Source organism: Pan troglodytes, chromosome 15 (assembly GCF_028858775.2).
Source record: "Pan troglodytes isolate AG18354 chromosome 15, NHGRI_mPanTro3-v2.0_pri, whole genome shotgun sequence".
Taxonomy (NCBI): Eukaryota; Metazoa; Chordata; class Mammalia; order Primates; family Hominidae; genus Pan; species Pan troglodytes.
Genome location: NC_072413.2, coordinates 86,384,220 through 86,402,698, shown reverse-complemented (window position 1 = coordinate 86,402,698; position 18,479 = coordinate 86,384,220). Strand labels below are relative to the sequence as shown.

General features: G+C 38.1%; 1 protein-coding gene across 10 annotated transcripts in view; it reads right to left on the bottom strand.

The window, feature by feature from the left end:
* SPATA7 (spermatogenesis associated 7) overlaps window positions 1-15,758 on the bottom strand; it is a 53,881-nt gene extending 38,123 nt beyond the window's left edge. For 2 of the 10 annotated variants that reach the window (XM_009428256.5, XM_054665715.2), the window contains exons 1-3: window positions 14,176-14,534; window positions 8,748-8,822; window positions 4,005-4,052 (exon numbers count right to left, since the gene is read on the bottom strand). In XM_009428256.5, coding sequence (XP_009426531.4) covers window positions 4,005-4,052; window positions 8,748-8,822; window positions 14,176-14,383 — 331 coding nt within the window. In that variant the 5' untranslated portion in view covers window positions 14,384-14,534. 10 annotated transcript variants of the gene reach the window in all.
* Window positions 15,759-18,479: the final 2,721 nt, after the last annotated feature.

Genomic DNA, 18,479 nt, shown 5'->3' with positions numbered 1-18,479 from the left:
GTTGCCATGTATTTGTGAATTTCCCATTTTCTTACTGCTATTAATTATTAGTTTTATTCCATTCTGGTTGAAAAAGATACCTGAAATGATTTTTATCTTCTTAAATATGTTACGTCTGATTTTATGGCCTAATATGAGATCTATTCTGAAGAAGGTTTCATGTGCACTTGAGGAGTGCGTATTCTTCAATAGGGTATAAAGGTCTGTATATATCTGTTAAATTCCTTTGGTCTATTATGTTGTTCAAGTCAGCGGTTTAAATGATTTCTGTCTGGGTCTTATAATATGTATCCATTATTGAAAGTGGATTATTAAAGTCTTCTATTATTGTATTAAAGTCAATTTCTCCCTCAGATTTGTCCACAATTGCATGATATATTTAGGAGTTCTGATGTTGGGTATGTAGATAATTGTTACATCTTCCTGTTAAGTTGACCCTTTAAAAATTATATAATGGCTGTCATTGTCTCTAGAGATCATTTTAAGGCCAGGCACGGTGGCTCACGCCTGTAATCCCAACCAACTTAATTCAAATGATCCAGATATTTAAAGCATGTAAACACTGAACCAGTTTTGTGCTACAAAAAAGTTACTAATATGATACAGAAGAAAAAAATGTAAAGCACAGAAATTAAAAATCTGGAAGGGTCCTTAGAAATCATCTAATTACCTTTCATTTCACAAAAAAGGAAGGTCAGAGGTAAAATGACTTGCCCATATAACTTGTATGTAGTGACCAAACTGGTCTTTAAAAATATGTACTAAGAAGTCTCTACTCTTGCCTAACATGTGTTTTTTCCTCCTTTAAAATTATTTGAATCGAATTTTCCTTCAAAAATATGACAGCCTACACGAAGGTTTGTTGCAAACATAAAAAGAATAGAAAAGGGAGAATACAAAGTGTCAAGCACAAGGCCTGAGACAGACACTGTGTTTGTAGCTATGACCTATAGCTGGTAGTTACTTTCTCCCCTACCTTCTATCTCTTCAACTAAGATATACAAGCAGAGATGAGTTAACCATTCCTACTGTTTGTGATCTTTCCTAGATTGCACCCAAAAGGCATTTCCCTATGTATGCTTTTATTCATTTATCATTTAGCATGAACTAACCTTAGGTTGATATTTACTTTTTTTTCTTTTTTTGAGACGGAGTCTTGCACTGTTGCCCAGGCTGGAGTGCAGTGGCGTCATCTCGGCTCACTGCAAGCTCCGCCTCCTGGGTTCACGCCATTCTCCTGCCTCAGCCTCCCGAGTAGCTGGGACTACAGGCGCCTGCCACCATGCCCAGCTAATTTTTTGTACTTTTAGTAGAGACAGGGTTTCACCGTGTTAGCCAGGATGGTCTCCATCTCCTGACCTCGTGATCCGCCTGCCTCAGCCTCCCAAAGTGCTGGGATTACAGGCATGAGCCACCACGCCTGGCTGATATTTACTTTTTTAATGTAGAAATGTTCTCAAACTCTACATAAATTCAAATATTAACTTAGAAAACTTAGAAACTTAGAAAACACTGAACTTAAAATTTATAACACTGATTTTATCTTTTTTTTTAAATTTTATTATTATACTTTAAGTTTTAGGGTACATGTGCACATTGTGCAGGTTAGTTACATATGTATACATGTGCCACGCTGGTGCGCTGCACCCACTAACTCGTCATCTAGCATTAGGTATATCTCCCAATGCTATCCCTCCCCCCTCACCCCACCCCACAACAGTCCCCAGAGTGTGATGTTCCCCTTCCTGTGTCCATGTGATCTCATTGTTCAATTCCCACCTATGAGTGAGAATATGCGGTGTTTGGTTTTTTGTTCTTGTGATAGTTTACTGAGAATGATGATTTCCAATTTCATCCATGTCCCTACAAAGGACATGAACTCATCATTTTTTATGGCTGCCTAGTATTCCATGGTGTATATGTGCCACATTTTCTTAATCCAGTCTATCATTGTTGGACATTTGGGTTGGTTCCAAGTCTTTGCTATTGTGAATAGTGCTGCAATAAACATACGTATAACACTGATTTTTATATGATTAATAAGACAATCAAAGGCTGTGACAGCCATGTTTTTTGCCTATTTTTAAAGGATACATTTCTTTTTTTGTTTTTTTGAGACGGTGTCTTGCTCTCTCGCCCAGGCTGGAGTGCAGTGATGCGATCTCTGCTCACTGCAAGCTCCACCTCCCGGATTCACGCCATTCTCCTGCCTCAGCCTCCAGAATAGCTGGGACTACAGGTTCCCACCACCACACCCAGCTAATTTTTTGTTTTTTAGTAGAGACGGGGTTTCACCATGTTAACCAGGTTGGTCTCGATCTCCTGACCTCGTGATCCACCTGCCTCGGCCTCCCATAAAGTATACATTTCTTAATTGAAATAAAAAACAAAGGTTTCAAATGGTATTCTTCAGAAATTTTTAAACAGGGTTTTCAAATTTTTGGTCTGATGATTTAAAAATGAAGATAACCTGGTCAAAGGGTAGATATATAAGGATTCTATATATCCTGTGTCAACATTATGGGTTTTCTTTTTCCTTTTTTTTTTTTTCTTGAGACAGCATCTCCCTGTCACCTAGGCCAGAGTGCAGTGGCATGATCATGGCTTACTGCAGCCTTGACCTCCCTGGCTCAAGTAATCTTCCCACCTTAGCCTCCTGAGTAGCTGGGACCAGAGTTGCATGCCACCACATCCAGCTAATTTTTGTATTTTTTGAAGAGACAGGGTTTCACCGTGTTGCCTAGGCTACTCTTAAATGCCTGGGCTCAAGTGATCCACTTGCCTCTGTCTCCCAAAGTGCTGATTATAGGTGTGAGCCACTGTGCCTGGGTATTTTTGGATAATTTTTAAGTTAGAAATGCTTTCTCAAAAGGCAATGTGTCAACACCTTTTAGTATGGCTACTATTAAACAAATAGAAAAAAGCAAGTGTTGGGGAGGACATGGGGAAATCTGAATACTTGAGCATCATTAGTCATAATGGAAAATGGTGCAGCTGCTATAGAAAGCAATATGGTCACTGGGTGCAGTGGCTCACGCCTATAATCCCAGCACTTTGGGGGACTGAGTCAGGTGGATCACTTGAGCTCAGGAGTTTGAGACAAGCCTGGGCAACATGGTAAAACCCTGTCTCTATGTAAAAAGGCTGTGGCAAAATTAGCTGTGCGTGGTGGCTTGCGCCTGTAGTCCCACCTACTTGGGAGGCTGTTGGGAGGCTGAGGTGGGAGGATTGCTTGAGCCCAGGAGGTGGAGGTTACAGTGAGGTGAGATCGCTCCACTGCACTTTAGCCCCAGGGCAATAGAGTGAGACCCTGTCTCAAAAAAAAAAAAAAAAAAGAAAAGAAAAGAAAAGAAAATAGTATGGTAGTTTCTCAAAAAATTAAAAATAGAATATATGATTTAGCAATTCCACTTCTAAATATACACCCAAAATCTTTAAAAGGAGGGTCTTGTAGAGGTATTTGTATACTCATGTCCATAGCAGTATAGTTTATTCACAACAGCCAAAAGGTGACTGTAACTCAAGTGTCCATCAACTGACAAATGCATAAGTAAAATGCGGTATATACACAGAATGGAATTTTATTCAGCCTTTAAAAAGGAGATTCTGACTCATTACAATATGGATGAACCTTGAGGACATCATGCTAGGTGAAATAAGCCAGTCACAACAGAAGAAACACGATATGATTCCACTTATATAAGGTACCTAAAATAGATTCATAGAGATAGTAAGTACAATGGTGACAGTAGTCAAATTCATAGTGATAGAAAAGAATGTTGGTTTCCAGGGCCTATGGGAGGAAATTATTGTTTATGTGGCATAGGAATTTCAGTTTTGCAGTATAAAGAGAGTTCTGGAGGTAGTAGTTATCACTGTACCACAATATTAATGTACTTAATATTGAACTGGACACTTAAAAATGGTTAAGACAGTAAATTTTATGTTATGTATATTTACCTTAATTTTTTTTAAAAAGGTAATAATGTCCAAAAATTACTTACACTTTATGCTGGTACTCATGCTTACTGGAACTGAGCAGTCTACTGCAGCTGAAAGAGAAAGTTAATAGTTTAATAATATTGTCAGTATTTATAAATGACAAATACCAAATGTGGAAATCACAAAATGTTCCAGACCTTGCAGCTGTTTATCATACTTCTAGAGATGGAAAACACAAGATCCTTGATTAAAAATACACTGTTGGGATTAATAACTCATTCGATACTGCAGAAGAAAATACTAGTGAACTTGAAGACATAGCAATATAAACTACTCAAAATGAAACAGACTTAACATACTTATAATGTAGTCCCAAAACAAGCTTGGGGGAAAAAAAAGCAAAATGGAAGACTTATACTACCTGATTTCAAGACTTACTGTAATGCTACAATAATTAAGGCAGTGTGGCATGGGGCTTAAAGATAGACATATAGATCAACAGAACCAAGGAGTTAAGTCCAGAAACAGACCCACACATATGGTCAACTGACTTTCAAAAAGTACTAGGACAATTAAATAGAGAAAAGATAACCTCTTCAACAAATGGTACTGGGAAATTTGGATATGAAGAGGCAAAAAAACAAAACAAACAAAAAACCTCAAAACCCTTATATCATACCATATACAAAAACTAACTCAAAATGGATCACAAATTTAAATGTAAGGGCTAAAACTTTAAAACTTCTAGAAGAAAACATATTAAGAAATTCTAAGTGACCTAAGGTTAGGCAAATATTTCTTGAACAGGTTATGAAATAACCTGTTTAGTTTATAAAACTAAAAAACTAAACGACTTCACGATTTTCATGTCACAAAATATTTTTCTTTTGTTTTTTTAGCCATTTAAAAATATAAGCATCATAAAATATAAACTAAAATTTAAAAACTTTAGCTATTTAAATGAGAAAATAATAAAAATTTAAAAGACATTAGTCAAAAATTGGTGAAATTCAAATAAGGTCTGTAGTTAATGGGATTGCATCAATATTGATTTCCTGGTTTTGATAACTATACCACGGTTTTTAAGATTTTTAATATTAGTGGAAGAGCAGAGTACAGGGTATATGGTAATTCCCTACACCATTTTTAAATGTTTATGTAAGTCTAAAAATTTCTCCAGAATACGAATTTTAACAAGAAAATGAAAACACCAGCTACAGATTGGGAAAAAAATATCTGCAAAACGTATATCTGATATAGAATCTGTATATAAAGAAACTCACAACTTAATACTAAAGAGACAAACAACCCATTTTTAATAATGGGTAAAAGATTTGAACAGTCATTTCACCAAAGAAGATATACAGATGGGAAGTAATAAGGTAACATCACTAGAAATCAGGGAAATGCAAACTAAAACTATGAAGTGATACTATTTCATATTCACTAGAATGGTTAAAAAAGGACTGTCAACACCAAGGGTTGGTAAGGGTGCAGAAGTAATGGAAATGTAAATGGTATATTCACTCTGGAAAACTGTAGTTTCTTATAAAATTAAACTTATACTTAATATATTACCTCACAGTTCTACTCCTGACACATAAATTTACCCGAGTGAAACGTAAACACATGCGCCAAAATTATATGTGAATGTTTATAGCAGCTTTATTCCTAATGGCCAAAAGTGAGTCAAAACAATCCAAATGTTTAACAACTGGTGAATCATAAACAAATTGTGGTCTATTCATTAAATGAAATACTCCTTAACAATACAAAAGAATAAATGGTGGTACACAGAACAGTGTGAATTAGTCTCAAAATCATTAAGATAACTGAAAAAAGCCAGACCCAAAACGATACACGATTCCATTTCTATGAACTTATAGAAAAGGTAAAACTATAGGCGAAAGAGCAGATCAGTGGTTGCCAGGGATTTGTCAGGAGGGGACTGACGGCAAAGGACTAGGGGGAACTCTTTGAGGTAATGGACTTTTTCTATATCAAGGGTTGGCAAATTTTTTCTACAAAAGGCCAGGTAGTAAATGCTTCAGGATTTGCAGGGTGATACAGTCTGTTACAACTGGTCAACTCTGCTTTTTAGTGTAAAAGCTGCCACAGACAATATGTAAAAGATTGAAAACGATTGTTTGTCTATGGATAACTAAATTTGAATTTCATGTCACAAAATACTTTTTTTTAAATTTTTTGCTACCATTTAAAAATATGAACACCATTCTTAGTTCATGGGCTGTACAGAAACAGGTGGTAGGAGGGTTTGGCCTGAACGGTGTAGTTAGCTGATTCCTGTTTTACAACATGGTTGTAGTAGTATTTATACAAATGTGTTCATTTTTCAAAATATTTATCTGTACACATTATAATCAATGCATTTTATAATGTAAGTTTTATCTCAATAAAGCTGACAAAAGAAAAAAATTAAACAGAAAAATAGCATCTTCTTTGTGCAACTTCCATAGATGTGTAAACAAAAAAGCAGATTATATATTTTCATATTAAAAGCAATATCTAACAAAATATTATTAGCAATAGAGATAAAAAATGAAATAAAATAGGCAATATATAGATTTCAAATATAGTTAACAAAAATTGGTATGAATTTGCTAAGTACCTAGAGTCAATAGTTTGTATCACACTAAACCAAACAAATACAAATCCTCTCATATATATAAGGTATTCATTTTTGCTATAGATATATTTTAATGAGAAGTGAAGCTGGAGGTTTAAATTGAGTACAGAGAGTTCACATTTGCACATTTTTACCTTTGGCTGAAAGGATTTTATTATAGTGAACAGCCATGTGATTCTTGACCAGCTGGAGAGTGCTTAGTCTGAGAGAAGAGGAGTCAGTGCAAAAAGCTAAAAATTAAAACATAATCATTATATATTTAAAACTAATATAAAAATCATGAGATAAACAAGGCACTGATTATTTAACTCATTCTTATAAAATGTTCTGAAATTCAACCAGAGATACTGATATATGACATTGTGATGTGAAGCTTTAATCTTGCACTGATAATGCCAATGAGCTATTGACCATTTGGGTTCAAACCTTCCTGAGAATAAAATTTTACAAGCCTGAGACTCTGGGGAAGAGATTCTAGGATACAATCTGTCATTACATTTACAGAACTATTTTTTTTTTGACAACTCTCAATCTTGTAACTAAGGATGTTTAGCTGCCTGCTTAATTAGTTACCATTGTTAATACTTAATCAACGGAATTTCAGAAATTCAATGACTACCAAATCCCAAAACCCTACATACAAAAATTCTATTCCAAGAAGGAAATTTCTAACTTAAACCTGAAAACAAGATCTACATATCAGTTTACTACATTCTTTTTGAAGTACTAAAACTATCTTATAACAAGTGTAATCGCAAAGAAATTCCATGACATTAAACTCCTTGGTCCTCATTCAAACTGTTTAAAAGAAATCTTAGAAATAGTTAAGCACTTACACACAAGTATAAAATATAAATATAGGCAAAGCTTTTTTAAACATTAAAAACAGTTTTTGAGAAGTAATACATGCAATGTGGTTAAAAAAATTCAACAGCTAAAATGGCATATGGAGTTTGAAAAAGAAGTGATTTCTCTACCCTGACCTTTAGTCTCCCTTCCCAGAAATATACTATGTTACTGTTTAAATGCATCCTTCCAGAGACTCTGTGCATAATACAAGCCTATGCAATAATTACGAGCTTGATGCCACTACTAAAAATATTTACTGAATGCCATTTACCATAAATTGTTCTAAACTCTTTATATGTATAAACTTATCTAGTCATTATTATTATCATTTAATTGAAGTGAAAACTGAGGCACAGAGATATGAGTTACATCTTCAAGGTTACACTGCTGATAAAGGATGCAGCTTCCATGTGACCCAAGGCAGCCTCATACTTAAAACCACCATACCTATACCAGCTCTATACATATATTCTTTAAAAGAAAGTTAGAATACATATTGTTCTTTATCCTGATTTCTATGTATGTATATTTTAAATCTAGTTTTAACTTTTTATTTAAAATTTAGTTTTTAAAGTTTATCATTATGGCTATGTTACATACATATATATGTTACATACATATATAGCCACAATCATAAACTTTAAAAAATACACTGTAATACAAAGAAATAAGTGAGGCAACTGAAAATGAGATCCTTCCACCACATTTGGAGGTAACAGTATCAAAGATTTTTCCTGTAAATAAGGAAAATAAGGCTTTAATTATTTTGCCTAAGGACATAGACTTATACTTCTAAGGTATAATTACAAAATTTTATTTTAAAACCTACCTTAAAAATGTACCTTGAAAGCTTTAAAATATAAAAATATCACAGCACCTAGAAATCCAGTTGGATAAAGAGGCCCATAGGCCTTTGCTCCTAATAGGAAATGTATTATTCAAGTGCTCTTTTTCTCTGCACAGCTTTTCCTTTTCAGTGCTTGCGTCTTTAATACCTGCTACTCACCATTTTAACAAGGCAGGCATGCCTTAAATCAGGGTAGTTTCCTGGCAAAAGTAGAGCTGGGCTGCTGTAGCAGCTGGGAGCAGGAGACAGCCAAGTCCACATCCAGGGCACAATAATAGTTTGAAATCATAGACTCCAAAATTCTCTAATCTCAAGAACGCCTATGTTTCATTAAAATTAATAATATGAAGTTCAAATATTCATCAAATGAAATAATTTTTCCATCATGTCATATAATTTGCCAGTAAAGGAAACACTCAGACAATCTTCTAACAAAGCTGCCATTTTAAACACCTCACTTACCATTACTTTTGGTGCTCAAGTGTCCTTTAAATAGGCACGGTGGACCATATCTGGGAAGGACAGAGGTTGCTCTGACTTTTAACAAGAAAAAAAAATCATAAATTAGGATAAATGAAACACAACTTTTACAAAAACAACAATATTCAATATTTTTTAAATAATAAATTCATCACAAAATAATTTCTTTCCTAAAAGGTGATTGCGTTTTTAGTAGTAATCTCCAAAACAGGAAGTCTGAGTTACGGCATTAAATGTAATTTAATATGCAAAATATAAATGCTTTATCCCCCAAACAGAGATGTTTTAAGAGGGTAAGATGGCTAGTTTGCTATCAGGTGGGCTGTTAAAAGCTATAACAAGGAGGACACATAGAAAGTCTAGAAGATATATGGATGACTAAATATAGAAAAAAGAAGTATCGAGCTAGGGGAACTAAAATCTAAGACCAGAGAACAAAGCTTGTCAGAATAGATTAAAACAGAAAAACAAACTGAGGTCAGAATATCTATGAAGCTCTTTCTATGTCACAAGTCAGAGTGCAGGAAGGAAAAAAATATTTAGGACAATACAAGTCAAGGTGATGCCATCTGAACTGGGAAAAAAGATAGTAATGAAATGAGCACAGCTTCTACCAAGAAAGAAGGAGGGTAAGACCTAAACATAAGAAAAAATACCAACAAACTCTCAGAAAAACCTCATTTCTCCAGATAGAAAGAACTGTGACCTTTTTCTTGTCCAGAATTCAATGCCTCTTCACCTGGAAATGACAGCTCAACTTTCCTTTGGGCGACTCTTCCCTTACTCTTAGCCCAGGTGGTTCAAATAGAGCTGACCCCACTGTCAGGGTTAGGCATAAAACCCAAATTTGGACAGCTGTGTTGACAGCTTCAGCAATGCTATGCAATCCAAGTCCCAGCATGAGATACACAATCCTGGGCCTTTGACAGGAACTATTAGGAAAGGTACTTTCATTTCACTGGGCTTGCTAAACCCAGTGAAGGGTCTAAGCAAGCCCTGTATTGCTGGTGGCCATCCTGAACCATATAAAGGAACCTGTCTGAGAATGAAGCCTACACAGTCAAGTGGAACCAAGATAGAAAGAGATTTCTTGGTGACATCATTTGAGTACCTGAGGCCAACCATGTTTGAAGCTCTTCCTTCCCTAGACGTTTCTTTACATTAGCCAAAAAAAAAAAAAAAAAAATTCCCATTTTAGCTTAAACCAGTATGAGTTGATTTCTTCATTTGTAGTCAAAAGGCTAATTTATTGAGTGGTAACCCTGCCAGGCAGTGCTCCAAGCACTTTGCTGGTATAAATTCATTTAATCCTTACAATACTATAATTCTCCCTACTTTATAGATGAGGGTAATTGAAGCACAGAGGTTAAACTTGTAATTTGCCAAAGATTACACAAGAATGTGACAGATTTGGGATCTGAACCCAAGCAGTCTGTTTCCTGGGTCTTAATCATTACACTATCTTGACCAATATAAACTGCTCAGTACGTGAACCATGCTCTAAGCTACTAAATCATGTGAAACAGACCAAGAAGATATCTCAACTGTATGCAGTTTATTCCCTCCAAATTCCATTCTATTCTATGTATGTTTCACTATAGGTCACAGAAAAAGGAAAAACAGGTATACCCAGAGAAGTGTGAAAGGATGAAAAGAGAATGAAAAAAGGTTGGAACCTAGTGATAATGCTCTGGATAGAAATGCTTCCCCACCCATCTGTAGGTGACAGCTGTGAACAAGGTGGTTAATATTTGGCCCCAGGAATCAATCCAGCTGCTCTTTAGCATAAGATGGTGATAAGAACAAACATGGAATTTAGATGTTCCTTGATGTCTATGTTCCCTTGTCTATTTACCATCAGATGTACACCAAGGCATATACTCATTGGTTTCTAATATTCCTATAGATACATGTCATATTAAAAATGACAGAATTAGGGCTGAGCACAATGGCTCGTGCTTGTAATCCCAGCACTTTGGGAGACCGAGGCAGGCTGATCACCTAAGCCCAGAAGTTCAAAGACCAGCCTGGACAACATGGCGAAACTCTAACTGCATAAAAAAATACAAAATTAGCTGGGTGTGGTGGTGTGTGCCTGTAGTCCCAGCTACACAGGAGGCTGAGATGGGAGGATGATTGAGCCCAGGAGGCTGCACTGCACTCCAGTCTGGGTAACAGAATAAGACCCTGTCTCGAAAAAAGAAAAAAGAAAGAGAAAGGAAAAAAAAAAACCTAACAGAATTGAGGGGAGAAATAAGACGATTTAATTCATCTACCCTCTCATAGTTTCTGGTTCCTGCTTTGTGTCCTGTGTATAGGTCACATTTTCCTGTTTTTTGTTTTTGTTTTTTTGCATGACTTGCAATTTCTTTTTGTTGAAAAGTTAACATTTTAGGTAATATATTGCAGCAACTCTAGATACAGAATCCTCTCCTGAGCTTGTTTTCATTGTTGTTCACTTGTTTGTTTAGTGACTTGGCTAAGCAATTTATCAAAGTCTATTTCCCATGGAATGTGAAGCCTCCGATTATCACTCCTCGGTGATGAAGCTTTGGGCACGTGCACAATCACGCCTTCTCTAATGAGGTCTGAACCCCAGTCTTTGGGAGAAACTCTCTTTCAAATTGTCCTTCTTTGAGTACTTTCCCTTAATTCTAGGTATCAAATACAGTTTTCTTATCTTTTGATTTTAGTTAATTCATTAATTTTTTTTATATACTAGAGACAGGGTCTTGCTATGTTACCCAGGCTGATTACAAACCACTGACCTCAAGTGATGCTCCTGCCTCAGCCTCCTAAAATGCTGAGATTACAGGCATGAGCTGACACGCCCAGCCCCTTACATCTTATAGTTACTCTTTTATGAAAGTATAACAATTCTTTAACTTTTCCTTGTATAAATCACTGTATGGTTTCTATCGCCTGACTGGACCCAGAATGAGCCAAAGGGGCATGGAGAAGTAGCCTCAAACCAAATGCCAAGGAAAAGAACATCATTCTCTAACTATTAGGACTAAAATCTTGTCAATGAGATTGAAGGTCTTAGTGGTGAAATTCACTGGTATATGAGAGCAGCCCATTTTCCTACACAATTTGATTAAAATAGCCAGAAGAAAGTCCAGTGAGGAAAGATGAAAGTGTCTCTTGTGGCAGGGTTTCTCTGGAAAACCAAAGGTTTGGAAATCTACCATTGATAAGTGTCTCTATGAGACCAACAGATCAAAACAATTTTTTTTTTGAGATGGAGTCTTGCTCTGTTGCCCAGGCTGGAGTGCAGTGGCATGATCTTGGCTCACTGCAACCTCCCCCTCCCAGGTTCAAGTGATTCTCCTGCCTTAGCCTCCCGAGTAGCTGGGACTACAGGCGCACGCCACCATGCCTGGCTAATTTTTGTATTTTTTGGTGGAGACAGGGTTTAATTCTGTTGCCCAGGCTGGTCTCAAACTCCTGACCTCAAGTGATCCACCTGCCTCAGCCTCCCAGAGTGCTGGGAAAAAATTTTTTTTCAAGTTACTTTCAGTAATACACTAATAGGTTGTCTCCTCTCCTTCCTAAAGGTCATTGATATTAGAGTGAATGGCAGTTTGTTATTCTCAATCTTTTCTTCACCTTCCCCCATAGGAAGCTGGAAACCATGCCTTATATATACCTAGTCCAAGCCCCCATTTTATAAATAACTGAGGCCCAGGGACGTACAGTGACGTGCTGAAGATTACCTAGTTAGTTAGTAGGAAACAAAGATTACAAACAAGACTAACCGTTTTTCAGTCTGGTGCTGTACTATACCACCATTTAGAAGGCTTGCCTTACAAAAGAATGTCTAAAACGTGATTACAGTAAGAGCATGACAAAAGATAATTTTTCTTTAGATGTTTTAATATTTTATGCTCTGAAATAACTAAAAGCACCTCCTAATGAAATCTAAGAAATTTATTCTCAATTATTTTAGCTGTGTCTAAAATTATTTATGGTTTCCTATTAATTTACAGTACATGAAAGCTGACTGCCCCAGTTATTTGCTGATTACATTTATTTTAAAAATTCAAAATAACAATATTTGACATTATCATATATTATTTCCTAAAAATGAAGCTAATTAAATTGTGCAAGTTGTAAAAATATAAACCTTTTTACATTTGGCATGAACCCAATTTGTAAAATAATTCAATAAACAAATACTGACAACTTACTAAATCTACTATACTCTAAATTTTACATATATCCTTTCCCCCTGCCCATCCCTACCATGGGATAGATAGTAAGTAAATGCATTGGCTTCAGATTTATATTCTTCACCTAGATTCAAATCTTGTTCTGCCGCTGTGATCTTGGCAAGTTATTTGTGATCTTTTGCTTTAGTTTCTTCACGATGAAATAAGGCTAATGCCTATCAAGATATTTTTGTACATTAAATGAGATAATTTGGAAATAGTTCCTAGTACATAGCAAGGGTTTAATGTTAGTTTATGTGCAAAATTTCTTAAGATCATAAAGCGTTTTGATTTGCTTTTTCTGAAACCTAGGTTGGTGAAGTGTCAGAATAGTTTGCTGATCAATGAATAGTTATCTCCTACATTCAGAGTAGCACTTATTTTGATCAATGACTATATGATAAAGGCAGACTCATTCAAAGAAAGACATCAAGGAATCATCTAGCAGCTTGGTTTAAAGGCAGTCTTTTAAATAGATAAAAACACTGAATTGGGAGGGGCGGGGAGTCTAAAGATTGCCTCATTTGACTCGAGGAAAGAATGATACTGGCTCAGAAAGTGTGAAAATGCAAATTATTTGGTTTGGGCCGATTTGTAGATATTTAAGATTGTATTTCCCCATCCCCAACCCCACCACATGATGTCCACCTGACTCAAGAAATCAGTAGAGAACAGGTGTATATGGTGATTACGGATTGCTGCTAAAACTGCAGTCCGCTGACCAGCAACACTGCATTACTTGGAATTTATTATAAATGCAAAATCTCAGCCACCCCCAAGGGACCTACTGAATCATAATCTGCATTTTAACATGACCCTGAGGGGATTCCTATTCACATAAAGTTACAGAAACCCTGGGTTACTCAGTAGCTTTGGGGGAGGTAGTTCGTTACTGGGAGATTTCGTATTTACTGACCACTTCAAATGCGCCAGGATCTTCTCTATATTATCTGCATTTAATCCTCAAGAACTCCATGGCCTGGGTATTTGACCCTCACGTTCAAGAGATGAGAAAACTGAGGGTCGTCTCCATGGAGAGCAGAGGGGTTTGATTTGGGGCCCGGGGAGGTCTGACTCCAAAGACCAAACCTGGTTCCTCTGCCTGGGAGCTACTGAGGTTTTAAAGGCTGCACGACCCTGAGTTCAGGAGACAGGGTCCCCTGGTGTCAGGGCGACAAATTCAGGGCAAAGAAGCGGACCTGCGAGGCTGGCAAGCAGGCTCTCCCTCTTCCTTTGCGCAGGCCTGGGCAGCTCCAGGCAACACTGGCGACTCAGCCAGGGGTAGGAAGCGCCCAAGGGGCGGCCTTGCACTCGGCTGCCCGGACCCGAGGCTGGGAGCGCCGCCTGGAGCGAGGGGCGAGGCGGCGGTAGCCCCTGACAGCTGCCCTTTACCTCTCCGGCTGCCATCCATGCTTAGTCCTCTTGCAGCCGCCGTAGGGACACGCTGTATCCCCTTCGGTCCTTCCCGCGGCCGGGCCCAGCCCCGGCAGGGAGGACTGGAAAAGAGGAGCCGACGGGGGCTGCAGCAGCAGGGAAACCGTCGCCAGGCCGTTGCTAAGGGCTGGGTCCAGTGAGTCGCTATTGTGACGTCACGGCGCAGGGGACGTGCGTTCCGCAGCCCCGCCTGCGGGGTACCCGGTACTAGGAGGACAGTTGCGGACGGAGAGACCTGGCGGGGAAGGTGCATCGAGCCCCAGTCTGTTGCTCTGGGATCCTGCCAGTCTTCCGCAGAGCGACCTCCTGTCAGGATCCGAGTCACCAGCACCTGGCAGGCTCTGTCCCTGCGGGAAGAGCAGGGAGAGGAGGTGGACTCATCTGGCATCCACGTCCCCTGGGTCCCGGAGAAAAGTGAAACACAAATGTTAGTTGAGGTCAGGGTAACATTTAACCAGTTCCAAATAATTAAATTTCAAAGCAGTCCGTGAACTTTTGGATTAGTGAAAATCCTAGGGGTGAAAAACATCTACATATTTACATCTTAATTCTTAACCTTAATAATAAGTTTGAATTTCCTTTCTGCTCGCCAAGCTTCCCCGCTCCTGTCCCTGCCTCCCTTTTATCGTAAGTTTCAATCCATTTTTATTTATAATGGAAGAGAGCTGCAACATGAATAAGGGGTTGATTTATTGATGGCTTTCTATAATTTGTTTAATTTTGAAGCAGTTACCTTTGAATCCTTGGAAATAACGTCAGATCAGGGTAGGAAGCATTCTGTCACGTAAGACTTCTCAGCCCAAATGTCCATTGACATTTTGGGCTGGTTGTATAATTCTCTGTTGTGGGGGTGCTGTCCCTGTGAACTGTTTTGTAGCATCCCTGGCCTCCGTTCACTAGAAGCAAGTAGCTTCTCAGAAGCAGACCCCACCCACTCCACCTCCGATCCTGACAGTCATAAATGTCTCCAGACATTGTGAAATATTCCCTGGGGGGCAAAATCGCAACTCTGTTGAGAACCACTGCTGTAATGAAAAGAGTCCTGGTTTTGGAGCCAGATATGTAGAACTTAATTCTAAATTTTCTGCTACTTACCAGCTTGATCTTGAATTAGTTTCTAAAACTTTCTGAGCCCCAGTTTCCTCTTCTCTAATGTAGATTGTGAAAGTTGTCAGAATCAAAATAGAGTCACATGTGTTAGAAAACCTGACAAGTGGAACTGGGGAAGGCCATGAAGGAGAGTTCTCATCCATGAATGCCTGATAATAAAACTATCACAAAATACTGCGAAAACCACAACCTTGCACAAAGACCTCCACCTTACCCAAAAAGATACTTCTATGAGGACATCTGTCCAGCAATTGTCTGTCCAACCTTGAACTGACATCACCCTTGTTATTGATGCTTGGAGCCAAGGCTAATTACCTCAAAACAATTATGTAATCCTCTCCCTTTTTTATTTTTTTAAAAAACTTTTTTTTCCTTTAATTCCTTGAATATGCAAACAGTTTGCCATGGCACGCATATTCCTATTGCAATGCCCATTCCTGGGTAAATGTCATTTTCTTCTGTAGAGTTGAGGACTAAGCTCTAATTTTTTTATCTTGCCCAAATTCCTATCTAAGGGGTCTAGGGAGTCATGCCCTAGAAACCATAAATTCTTATCAGATGGGTTTTATTTGACTCTATATACCATGACTTTCCAATCTGATTCTGGCATAATATTATGAGACAAGGGAAAAAAAATCAAAATATTTAACCCCAAGATATATTTCCTTGCCATATCTTGAAATTGCCCTGCAAAGTCTCTTGTGGGAAAAAACCACATTCTATAGAGAATCTCTTTTCCCCTTTGTTTTCCTTCTTTCCTTTCCAAATCCAGGAGATAACCAACTAAGAGCCAGGCACCCTTTTAGGTCCGACAAGACAAATTTTACAACCTGCTCTCTCTCTGAGGTCTGCTATCTGAGAGCTTCCTCTGCACAATAAACTTGGTCTCCACAATCTTTTATCTTAACCCCAACATTTCCTTTTTATTGATCCCAGGCCTTCAGATAAATTCAACCAATTGTCGACCAGGAAATGTTTAAATTTACATACTCATTGAGTTGTCCCACCTTTCTGAACCAAACCAATGTATTTCTTATTTGATTGATGTCTCATGCCTCCCTAAAATGTATAAAACCAAGCTGCACCTCAACCACTTTGGGCACATGTTCTCAGGACCTCCTGAGGGTCACTCATATTTGGCTCAGAATAAATCTCTAAAAATATTTTACAGAGTTTGACTCTTTTCATCAACAGTCTACCTCTCTGTTGCTTGGGATGAAAAAATGATGCTACTAATTTTATAGTTAAAAGAATTAACAGTGCCTGGCAAATAAAAGAATGTATTCAATAAATGTTAGCTTTCTCTCTTCTGAGATTCCTATCTCAGCAGAGCTGGGTATCAGGGAATTCAGGCTTGAGGGAGTAAGTCAGAAACTCTGTAACAAGGAAGGAGAAATAAATCAGAAACCCGGTTATAATAACGCTTGAACCCCTGTTTTCCTAAAACCCAGGGTAGGCAGACAATGATTCAAAATTGGAGGCATGTTGAAGTGTGTGTGATGGCTCTGTGGCCCCAACAACAAAAGTAATTTGGAAGGATACAGGGGCAGGGAGTCAGATGTTATGCAGTCTATTAGTTCATTCTCACATTACTGTAAAGAACTACCTGAGACTGGGTAATTTATGAAGAAAAGAGGTTTAATTGACTCACAGTTCCATAGGCTGTACAGAAAGCATGGCTGGGGAGGCCTCAGGAAACACTATCATGGTGGAAGGGCAAAGGGGAAGCAAGTAGCTTCTTCACATGGCAGAGTAGGAGGGAGAGAGAGCGAAGAGGAAAGTGCTACACACGTTTTAACAAACATATCTCATGAGAACTCACTATCATGAGAACGGCAAGGGGAAAATCCACCCCCATGATCCAATTACCTCTCACTAGGTACCTCCCCCAACATGGGGATTACAGTTCAACATGAAATTTGGAGGGGGACACAGAGCCAAATCATATCATGCAGAGAACAAAAACTCCTTCCTAGGTACTCATTATTGCCTGAAATCCATTTCTAAGATCATGAAGGCCTTTATTTCACTACTGGCAGCTAGCAAATACTTTGCATATAATAGGCCTCCAGTAAGCATTTGTTAAATTGAATTAGAAACAAGGAACCCAAGGCAAACACCCTTGGGATAAGCAACACAGTGACTTGACTCAGGGAAGGTGATACCAGCTCCTCTTAGAAAAGGAGACTTTAGGATGACAAGTAGATTTTGTTTTCAAGTAGAACGGGGGGTCCGTGATCTGGAGAGGGCAGCAGAATGGGAGAAACTTCTGGAGACCATATTGTCTGGTACCCAACTTTGTCTGAAGCCATCTATTTCATTATTTCCCTTTCAATATTTTGTTCCAATTATTTCAAGAATGTGTGCATAATAGGGTCTATGTCTCTCCAATTTTAGCAATGAACATGTTATCCTAAGTGCAATTTAATTTGTCCTTTGCTTTGGCTCTATGTATGTAAACAAGAGAGAATTCTTTCTGGTTGCTATTCCCAGGAAATAATTCATGATCATGGGGGATGGATACAGCTGGTATGAGTTTATTATAGGGTAAGCTCCCAAGAAACACCCTTCTATTGGGAAAATCATCACCAGCTGCAATGGCCTTGGAGAGTAGGCATTCTGAAGACCTTTTGTTGAATATATATGTTTACACCTGAATTTCATGTTCTGAAATTATTCCAATGCTATATTCTTGTTATTGACATTTAGAAATCTGCATATGTGTTTTTGTTTGTTTATTTATTTATTTATTTTTGTAGAGACGAAATCTGGCTCCGTCGCTCAGGCGGAGTGCAGTGGTGTGATCTTGACTCACTGCAACCTCCGCCTCCCGGATTCAAGCAATCCTCCTGCCTCAGCCTCCCGAGTAGTTGGGACTACAGGTGCATACCACCACGCCCAGCTAATTTCTTTTGTATTTTAGTAGAGACGGGGTTTCACTGTGTTGCTTAGGCTGGTC